We start from the raw sequence: 11,120 nt of genomic DNA on the forward strand, positions 1-11,120 counted from the left end.
GTTCTTGTTGGCCTAGTTGGTTCTTGTTGGCCTTGTTCGGCTTGAAGTTTTCTGTGTTTTTTGGAGTTGTTGATTCAAAGTTTATTTTCGATATAATAATGGTTATATTTGCAAAGAGTCTGCATCACAAAATTATTGGGGTTCATTTGCAATGGATGTAAGTAGCAAACTGCCAGGTGTAACTCGGTGCCATGTCCGTCTGCAACAGGGCCACTACTGACCAGCACGCTATGTTCCCATTCATGTTTCCCCCTGCAGGTCCTTATGTCTCCTGCTGCCTCTGCAAACATCCCTTTGCAGTTTGATGTCTGCCTTGACGCCACATCCAGGTCATTCCCAAGTGCCAGAGACAGGCCCCACTTCTCAGCTGCTGTGTGAAATTGGTAAGTAGCTCATTCATGTGCCCCCGCACCACTGGTGTTCAATCTGTGGCACTCCTGATGGAGGGCCACAGGTTGAAGACCCATTCCCTAGGTTAAACCCCAAACAAACCAAGGGCGCATGCGCTGTGGGCCAGGTGTAACTCGGTGCCATGTCCGTCTGCAACAGGGCCACTACTGACCATCTCTCTATGTTCCCATTCATGTTTCCCCCTGCAGGTCCTTACGTCTCCTGCTGCCTCCGCAAACATCCCTTTGCAGTTTGCTGTCTGCCTTGACGCCACATCCACTTCATTCCCAAGTGCCAGAGACAGGCCCCACTTCTCAGCTGCTGTGTGAAATTGGTAAGTAGCTCATTCATGTGCCCCCGCACCACTGGTGTTCAATCTGTGGCACTCCTGATGGAGGGCCACAGCTTGAAGACCCATTCCCTAGGTTAAACCCCAAACAAACCAAGGGCGCATGCGCTGTGGGCCAGGTGTAACTCAGTTCCATGTCTGTTTATAACAGGGCCAATACTAACCATTAATTTTTCCCCTTGCAGGTCCATATGTCTACTGCTGGCCACACGGAGAACACTGTGCTTGATGACCGGTTGAACCGATGGCAAAATCTTTGCATTACACCACTTGCATCGTGTGTCATAAAATTGTATTGTTATACTATAATAGTTCAATGTAAATAATTGTATACGAAAAATGATTCTTGAAATGTTGTTTGGTTCAATAAAATTTTATTGAACAATTTTGGATTTTCGACTGACATGAATCATGACCTTTGATGTTGTTTCATTTATAAATAGTTAGAAAGATATAAAAACGCTCAAAAAATGAGAAAATATTCAAAGTGTTTAGAGAAACAGAGAACCAAGATACGCCACAAGGTAAAGTTTCAGAACTGTCATTTGTTTGTAACAATGACCATTGTCACCACTGACCACGCTGCTCCTTCCAAATGTGCAGTGCGTCACATCTGGGGGGAGAAGGTTGGCCAGTGTTGACAATGGAACATTGAAATCAGCACAAATGATATACGCCACAAGGTAAAGTTTCAGAACTGTCATTTGTTTGTAACAATGACCATTGTCACCACTGACCACGCTGCTCCTTCCAAATGTGCAGTGCGTCACATCTGGGGGGAGAAGGTTGGCCAGTGTTGACAATGGAACATTGAAATCAGCACAAATGATATACGCCACAAGGTAAAGTTTCAGAACTGTCATTTGTTTGTAACAATGACCATTGTCACCACTGACCACGCTGCTCCTTCCAAATGTGCAGTGCGTCACATCTGGGGGGAGAAGGTTGGCCAGTGTTGACAATGGTTCCTATGTTGCTGCATTGAAAAAAATAACTTATAGATAATAAACAATAAAAACTTAAATAAGTGCAATTTCACAATAAAAATACCTATTCCTTCCTAAAGAGACCAGAGTCAGATCTGGATGGAGATGGATGTTACAAGTTATTACTGTGAAAACATTGTAATTTTAAACTTTTTATAATTCCTGTGAAATCTGAGTTTCATCGTCATCGTGTGTAGGTGCTGATAATGACAGATCGTTAGCTAACGATTCAGGTTGCACACAAGATGTTGTCGCATGATCTGGCTCTCTAACATTTGGAAACATGCCTGAATATCCTGTGTACATTTGGGAATAGGAATAGGTATTTTGTGTGGGAAATACACCCCCTTTCCTCTCGTTTACTGATGCTTTTCTTTGTTTTTCACTTATGTTTTTTTTGTGCGACTTTGCAATCATGTCCTCTGCAATTAACTTCAGAGAAGTAGCAATCAACCCTGTACTGGCAGAAGTTTGTCGATGGCACTCTAACATGATATTAAAGGTATTTGCTGATTGTGCATTAGCATCTGAAATTTTCATTAAACTGTGTGCGTGGCTAGTTGTATTGTCAACCAATTTGTTGATTGACACAGCTATAATATTCAGTATATCCTGAGTAGTTTTGTATTGGCTCTGGCGGTTTACATCAATCTGTTTTACTATGTCTATAAAACCTTTAAAAGTGTTTTCTAAGCTATCTAGTCTTTTGTTTAAAACTTTTTCAAAGTCAACATGTCTCCGCTGCATTTGATCTGCCAAAGCTCTGATATGCAGATATTCTGGTTCTTCTGATGTGTCGTTGTTTCCAAGCTGCCTTGCTTGAGATGCTGTAAGGATAGAGAAATTTTGAAGAACATTCAATTACTTGATTTTATTTGTAAATAATGAAGAGTGTAGTAGAAAACCAAAGATATTGCTGAAATATATTATTACTTACGTATAGGTGTTGATTCCGATTGTCGCACCTCCACATCTCCATCCTCAGACAAATTTTCAATTAAATCAGGCCTAAAAAAACGACCAATTCCGGAGGAAAGTCCTCCACTTGTCATAGGCATATCTTCTGTAATTAAAATTCCCATTAAATTTATTATAAACAAATAAATCACACTTTTCATGTAAGGAGTGCATAACATTTCCAAAAAAGTATTACTGTTTAATAAAATACATCCCTTGATTATAAACTGGTTTTATGCCGCAATACACAGCTATTTTTTAAAAAAAAACTAACCTTTTTCTTTTGGATTTACAGTACTCTCGCATTCCATCTGTTGAGAATTTCTCTCCCTTGAGGATCGGTTACCGGAATAATTATCTATGGAACTGCTGTTGAAACCCTCAAACGTTACGTCGGTTACATCAGATGATTCAAGGAAGCATGTGGGTATACTTTGCAATTCAGCCATACCACTGCCATCATTATCTTTCGAACGTTCAAGAACTCGATTGCTGGAATTATTGTGCCTTCTTTCCGCTTGCATTAAATGTTGACGCTCATCTAATGAAGGTAAAAATATTATTAATAACATTTCATTACATTTTGGTACATAGATTTTATGCTATTAAATTATTACCATTTTTACTAGACATATTTTTCTCATTGCTAATTCTGCTGCCTCTTTTCTTTCTAGGATTCTCCTCTTCCTCCTGAATGCCTCCTCGTCTAGAGTCAACACCTCCTTTCACTCCATAAATCATTATTGGGTTTAATCGTTTCTTGATTATTTCCTCCCAGGAAAGCCACTTTATTTTCATCTCCGGTCCGCCACCTGTACCTATCTCATGTCTTCTTTGCATACCCATTTTTTTTTTAGTTTGCCTGCGGCAGTCACTATACCTTTTGATACAATGTTTGGAATCTCTTTGAACACCTGATATAGAGGTGACTTTTTCGGCAATATTATTCCACAGCTTTCTTTTCAATTTTGGAGCTGTAGTTGGTGCCCTTGGACCAAACAACATATCATAATATCTATCAACTGCCTCCACCAGAGCATAATTCTCGGACTCATTGAACCGTACGCCACGTTGAGCCTTTTTCAGATTTTCACCACCGGATCCTTCACCAGAAGAATGATGAGATGCTGAGTCATCAGAAAACCTTGCAACCTCATTTGTATCACTTTGCATGCTTTCTTGACTACGGATATTTGATCGCTGCCTATCATTGGGACGCTTCTTTTCTTGACTGTTTTGTGGCCGGCTGTGATGAACATTTTGTAAATGTTGCCTTTTGCTGTGGAACATCTGCAAACAGAATGAGAATTTACAATTTAAACATCATTACATTGCAAAATTGAAATCATCTTTGGTTGAAATAAAAATAAATACCTTCGAATGTCCACTTGTGGTGGCTTTTTGTTTATTGCGCGATGCTTCAACTTTCGCCCTCCAGATTCTAAATTCGGCACTTTGCTCCCAATCCTCCTCAAATCTTTCAAAATCTTCCTCCGTTGTAGAAATATCGGAACGATGTGGGCTTCTCAATGTAGGAGACTGTATAAAAAAGATGTAGTGTTATTGTTTTTAAACAAGCACATAATAAAAATTATTTGCCATGTTCAATTTGCCCTTAGTTTACCTATCTCTTTCAGGAATTTTTCTTGTATGTCTAAATAAAAGGCATGTGTGCCAATGACATTCATTGATCACCCAGTTTAAGAAACCATAATGGTTATAGACCCAGCACCCACCCATGTTTTACCAAAGCACACCAAGCTGTAACCGCTACGTTTTGCCTTATAGAAGGCTGCTGTGTCTGTTCCAACTTCTCGAATAATGTGTTGTACTTGTGAGAGCCAAATACCATTTCTTCCAATAAATTATGGTTGGATATTAGGACAACATTTTAAGAAATTGGCGTGTTATAAAATCACCATAAACAAATAAATGGATGTTAGTATTGATGTACCGACACATGGTGATTTTTAAAATCGCATTGGGGCGTGGTGTGAGGGTTGTTGGGGTTGGAATATCATATAGGAGGGTTCACTCTGAGGTGGCAACAGTATGAGCCGCACACCCACAGGCCTTGTCCGTGACACTCAATGCAATGCATATTTACTGATCCAGACTATCATTACATATTGGTGATACTATATTCATAAACCCAAAATAATTTTAATTACCCGATGTCTTCCATTGCTTTTCTTTCTAGTTCCAACAAGGCTTGTCGTCTTCAAAGCCATCTCATCCAGTTCTTGATGTTCTGTATTTTTATGCACTGAATCTTCTGAAGAGGAATCCACTGGTGAAAAAAGACTTCTTTCTGTAGACATTCCTAATAAATACAAATGTCATGATTGAGCATGGTCGTTTCAATGTACAACAAAAGATCCCCATGTGCTAAACTTGCACAGTGAATACACCCAGTTGAATAACTTTATAACAGATGCCCATAGGCGATGTGTGGATCATGTGTGAGAATGAAATTATATATGTACAGTCATAAAGTCGTCCCCACTAGTGCAACTTCCCTGGAAGGTCGACCTGACTTAGGTCTAAAAAGGACAAGGTCTTAATGAGTTATGTTGGAATTTGAATAGAGATCGACAAGTCATAAGATGAGCAGGGAATTTCCAGCACTTATGTGGGCACGACATATAACTGTAGAAATAAGGTCAGTCTGATTGATTACCGCTTCTATTAGAATGACTACTGTTTATGCCAGACTAATATACAGACACACCCGCATAGGCACACACAGCAACTCACACACATATAAAATCCACATATATAGAAACTGCAACATACTTCACATGTACACACATAACAGGACGGACATATGCACATACACCCACAATTCATATATGGCATTAACAGACACAAATCCATGTATACACACAACAACATATGCACATACACCCACATCCATACACACAGCGTTATATGCACAAGAACCACCATCTATACACACTTCCACAAACATCACATGTATACACATGCAGTTGCTACAGATGCACATACACCCACAATTATAAACTGCAACTTTCAGGTACACAGACACATGTATACACACAGCTACATGTGCCCATACATCCACATGTACTGTAGACCAACCTCTCTAAATACAGTGACATAATAGCCCTTACATACACACAAGCAACACATACATAAATAAACAAAGCAGCATCTACATAAACACACAATACACATACAAATCCTCACACACTGCGACTGCCCCCTCACACCTCTAAAAGAGCCATCTAGCTATTTCTTTATTCATAAGATAGTTGGAGGTGGTCAGCTGGATGGGCTTTATGGCTGCGAGGAAGACACAGGGGCTTTCTGCGTGTGACAGGAAGTCACGTCTCCTCCTGTGACTGAGCTCCTCCAGCAATGCTGCTATTCACTGCAGCGCTGCTCCATCACAAAGCATTCTGGCTGGCACGCAGGGGCTGGAGTTTAACAAATGCTGCTGGTCAGGCAGGGTGCACCCTTAAGACGTACCCCAACAAGAAAGTGCAAAGCTTTGAAAAGTGGCCATGCTGACCCACCCCAACCGTGCACACTTCAAAGCTCATATAACAGTACAATTTGAATTTATCCCCTTAACAACCAAGCACTAAAAAGAACCAATTTGGAAATATGAAAGACATGCCACACACAAGGAGAGTATCGTTTAAAGGACATGCTAAAATCTCACTAACAACGGACAAAACTAAAAAGCCCTAACCTGTGGTTAAATTCAAGGACAACGCTGTCGAGCAGTAGGTTCCATTTTAAAGAAAATAAACAATAGAAACAGCGCAGCAATACTGTACAAAACAACTAATAAAATAAAGGATATTACTCACTCTGTTTGAAGACACGCGGTCCGAACGTGGAAGTGGGCTGCTGTGATCCACTGCACTACGGCCATTAGACACAACACTGTCGGCATCCCAAAATGGTGGATGCGTTGCGCAGCACGTTCTTTTTATACAATACGCGTAAGTTTCGCTTAGCGAAAAAGTCACGCCCATTTTTCGATACATTTCACTTTTTTCACTTCTTGCTGTCTCCGGAAAAAAAACCTTTGAATACCTCGAAAAAAAAAATAGCGAAAAAGGATTCTTGATGTGAAATAAACGAAAACATAATGTTAAACGTAAAATAGTTTTTTTCGGAGCACATTGAATACCCCCCTATGTATTAAACCAACTTGAAGTACTTATTGCTCACAAATGACTTTCAATGAGTTTCATTCATTTAATATATATAGACTAGCTATTATGCTATATTAAAAATAAATTTAAATATCAAGTTCTTTCTATCTAAGCTGCATTGTCAACATTAATAATCTTATTTACATGTGCAAAAACAGTTGAGCAGTTTTCTTCACATTACTGGTGTTGTGATGCTCCTTTTGACAATAGATTTGTTTATTCTAAAATGTTTTATTGATTTTTGTATTGCTTAATTGGGTATGAAAATATGAGGTACACAAACTCACAAACAAACATTAGCTATCTTCAGGACAGTACATTGTGACCTTAAGCTTTGCTGTTCTTAGCCCTCATCTACTACTGAATAAATGAAGTAAATCATTCTGGCACATAGATAATTAAATAATTATCAGCCACTTAATAACAGGGAGTGGGTGTTCAGAATTACCATATTAGACAGTGTCTTTAAGGTCTAATTGTTGCATTACATCAGAGTTACTCATTCATTATTCTTGTCATTTCGGGTGATAATTTGCACTTTAGGAGACAGCGACAATTTTAGCAGGTAATTAGAAACATGTCAGGTTTGGCCTAGTGAGTTACTGTCACAATTACAGCATTTATCTTGGTGTCCTCATTTACAGAAAAAAAGAAATGTAAGAGAATACAATTTGCATTATGGCATAAAATACACTTCATTTAGGAATTTATTATGTACAATTAACACATAAATATAAACTATATCTAAATATTGTATCCTGATTAGTTTTATGAGTTTGTTTTTAAAGTGGATGGATATCCATAGCTTATTTAATATTAAATATTGTGATTTTTAACTTCTTATTAGCTGAGCAAATCTGATTTGTGATAGGATGTGAATGGATTTCATGGTACCTTGAATCTATATTATAAGATACTATAACTTATAGTAATTATGTACTTTTCATTACTGCAAAGTGATTCTGTCAATCATGATAATTATTATGATGCGAGAAGAAAGATCATGGAAAGCACCAAGTGTGCCAGGAAATGACATAAGCTCACCTGCCAATGCTTCACACATAAATTCACAGGGCAACATGGGGTTAAGCTTTATAAATTAGCAGGACCAACCTCTGGTTGAACTTTTGTCATTGGTACAGATTAATAAACGGTGTATCCTAGCAGGATTAAGGAGAGACCTAAACTGATATTTTGGGGGAAATTTAATAGGATGAGACATTCAGAAAGTGAGAGATTGGGTAAGAAATTTTTGTGAAGAAGTTTTTGCGGTACATGTGTACTATCACGGCGCCCATCGCATCGCAGGCCATAAGACGAGATGTCCCCCGATGTCATACAATGTTAAAATTGTATAGCATTGTATATGGCAAACATTATACAATGCGATGCGATGCAATTTTAAATTGTATAAGCACCCTAATGTGGGCTTACAATGTTAAATGCACCCCCACGCCACCCCCACTATGAACGTGAACCCGAAGCATGGTGAGAGCAGCGAGCCCACACGTCTGCACTTCTTGAGCACGTTTTTGCACTGGTCAGCACTGGGACTTTAAGCCTGGCACTTTAATAGCCACCTACCATCCAACATGGAGGAGGGAGCTTCAACTGAAGTCATGTTTTCACACATGTTGTTTCCTATTGGCGACATTTTTTTCCTATTCAGAATCCAAGGCAGAGGCAATGCTTTGTATATAATACAATGCTGGTATCGATGATGAAAATGAAGCAGTAGCTCCTGATATTTTATTCAGAGGCTTATTGCGGTTAAAAAAGAAAGAAGTTGACTTCCACCTCCGCAGACTGTCGCTTAGCGACTATTACAAAATGAAACAGTTCCTCTGGGCTTTAGGGTCAAAAATTGCCCCACCATTGGAAGGCAAGACCTGCAATTCTGTAGGAGGTGGATCGCAATATTGAATAAGGGTGCAGTTAATCCTCATTCTACTAGTCATTGAACAGTCAACCAAAGAACTAGAAAGCATTCAAAGCAAAATCACGGTTTTCTCAACCTCTCATGCTTCCACACTGGAAATGAATGTGTACCAGAAATGGTTGGAGAAACTCCAATCTCAGGTCGCACAATACAAACGTGAACTCATCAATTTCAAAAAATAAAAATTGCATAAAGTCACTCTAGACTCCGAACAGCATACTGTTTACCGCTGGGTCTCTAATCAGCAGGCAAAGAACAAGCGGCCAGACCACAAAGGAGATTTGACACAGATTCTTCTCCTGATATGGCTAGCTCTAAAACAGGCTAAGAAGTTACCCCTTCATTGGCAGCCCCTTTAGGGGTCATTTCATCAAAAAGAAGAGGAGGTCCCCGAGCAGATTTACACACAGAGGTGACCGGAAGAGGAGACAATACCCAGGCATTAGCCCACAATCCATAATATTCAACCTGTCATCATGTGAATTATCACCCAGTGAGGAGCAACTTTTGTATAAAGGCCTTTCTTTCGTCCTTTCAGTTCCATTTAACAATTTACAATGGCATATTGAAAAGAATAAACTTCAAAGGAGTTTTAAATTAACGGAATGTTTTGCCGAACATCCAGGAGGGGAAAAAAAAGAGACGAGTGCTTGCCCATACAGCATGCTTACAACAATTTCATGCTCCATCAAGCTTTGAACCGCAATCTTTTAACCCCAGAATCAAGACTGATGGAACAAGAGGTGCATAACACTATGCATATGCTGCCAGAGATACATCCCAATTTAACTCCACTGGAGCATATGTCACTTAAATCTCTGTCATCCAACCATAATCTTATAATCCGCAAAGCGGATAAGGGAGGAGGCATAGTCTTACAGGACATTGCCGATTACCACAAAGAAACAGAATCCCAATTAGCGGATCCATGAGTATATACTCCCATCTCTAGGAATCCTAATCCTCGCTACAAGATAACTTTACAATCTACTCTTCAACGTGCAGTACAAGTGGAATTCATTTCTCAGGACACGGCCGTTTTACTCATACCCAAATTTCCTTGGACTTCCATCTTTTACACAATCCCAAAAATCCACAAGAGCCTTATTTCTCCTCCCGGCCATCCCATCATAGCAGCCCGTGACTCCCTTTTTTCAACCCACAGCGATTTATTTGGACTCAATTCTTCAATAGTTAATCCAGGCCGAACCCAGCTTCATTGTTGATACTGGCAGTTTTTTTGTCAAAATTGCAAAGAATCAACAGAGAACCACCGTCATGTTGGCTAATTGGTCTGGACATTATGAGCCTTTATACATCCATTCCCCATGACTTTGGGCTGAGTGTCACTAAGCGTTTCCCAGTACAAAAGAGTTGATTAAATTCTGAACAAATAGAAGTCATTATATACTTGTTGGAGATAGTACTGTGCAATAACTTTTCTCTTTATGATAGACAATACTACTTGCAAGCTCAGGGCTGTGCAATGGGTTCTAGAGCAGCCCCAAGCTATGCCAACATAGTTATGTATGCCATTGAACATGAACTATTTTACAGTAAACCTATGGTTATGAAAAATTAGCTTTTTTTGGGATGCTACATAGATAATTTATTCATCTTGTGGTCTTCCTCAGATGACACATTTTAATTGCTCATTGACAATCACAATTGATCTCCTAGTCCCATTAAATTTACCTACTCTTTAAGTATGGAAGAAATTAATTTTCTGGCTATGACGGCATCAATCTCTTTATAGTACCATCACCACTACCATATTCAGAGACCTACTGACCTTAAACAGCCATTATCTTTGTCCAGTTTCCACCCTGTAAGTTTAAAATGGGGGCTCGCGTATTTGCAAATGATTTGCATTTTGCGAATCAATAGTGATCATGAAAAAGCCATATCTCAAATAGATGTCCTTATTAAAAATTTTGAACAATGTTGATACCCCTTAAGCCTTCTTTAGACAGCAAAACAGAAAGCATTAGGTCTGGCGTGACCAGACCTATTTATTAGAAAAGAGCGCAAGCTCGTGGGTGAAAAATTACCATGTGTTAATAAATGTAACCAGTTGTGAATAAAAATACATTTCATTTTTAAGAAACACTGTCCAATTATTTCTTCTGATACGCAATTACCATTTGCCCAGAAATCCCTCATGCCTTGTTATTCGAAGGGTAAAAATCATAAAGACTGGTTGGTCAAAACTGACCTCTCACATTTAAAACCCGTTTCATCTAAGAGTCATTCCACATCTTTTTTTTTTTAAAAGCCACCTTGGTTGGCTGTATGCGCTGTGGTTGCGT

The 11,120-nt window shown here is 39.2% G+C and overlaps 1 protein-coding gene across 1 annotated transcript; it reads right to left on the bottom strand.

Annotated features, from left to right (window-relative positions):
- Nucleotides 1-1,109: 1,109 nt before the first annotated feature.
- On the bottom strand, nt 1,110-6,546 carry LOC146007925 (uncharacterized). The gene is made up of 7 exons (XM_083146701.1): nt 6,522-6,546; nt 4,854-5,005; nt 4,057-4,221; nt 3,300-3,972; nt 2,957-3,223; nt 2,663-2,788; nt 1,110-2,552 (listed from the first exon to the last, which is right to left on the bottom strand). Exons 2-7 carry the CDS (start codon nt 5,001-5,003, stop codon nt 1,879-1,881), a joined length of 2,055 nt encoding a protein of 684 aa, XP_083002827.1. The 5' UTR covers nt 5,004-5,005; nt 6,522-6,546; the 3' UTR covers nt 1,110-1,878.
- Between the last annotated feature and the right edge of the window lie 4,574 nt (nt 6,547-11,120).

Source organism: Crinia signifera, chromosome 1, assembly GCF_055691185.1.
Source record: "Crinia signifera chromosome 1, ASM5569118v1, whole genome shotgun sequence".
Lineage (NCBI taxonomy): Eukaryota > Metazoa > Chordata > Amphibia > Anura > Myobatrachidae > Crinia > Crinia signifera.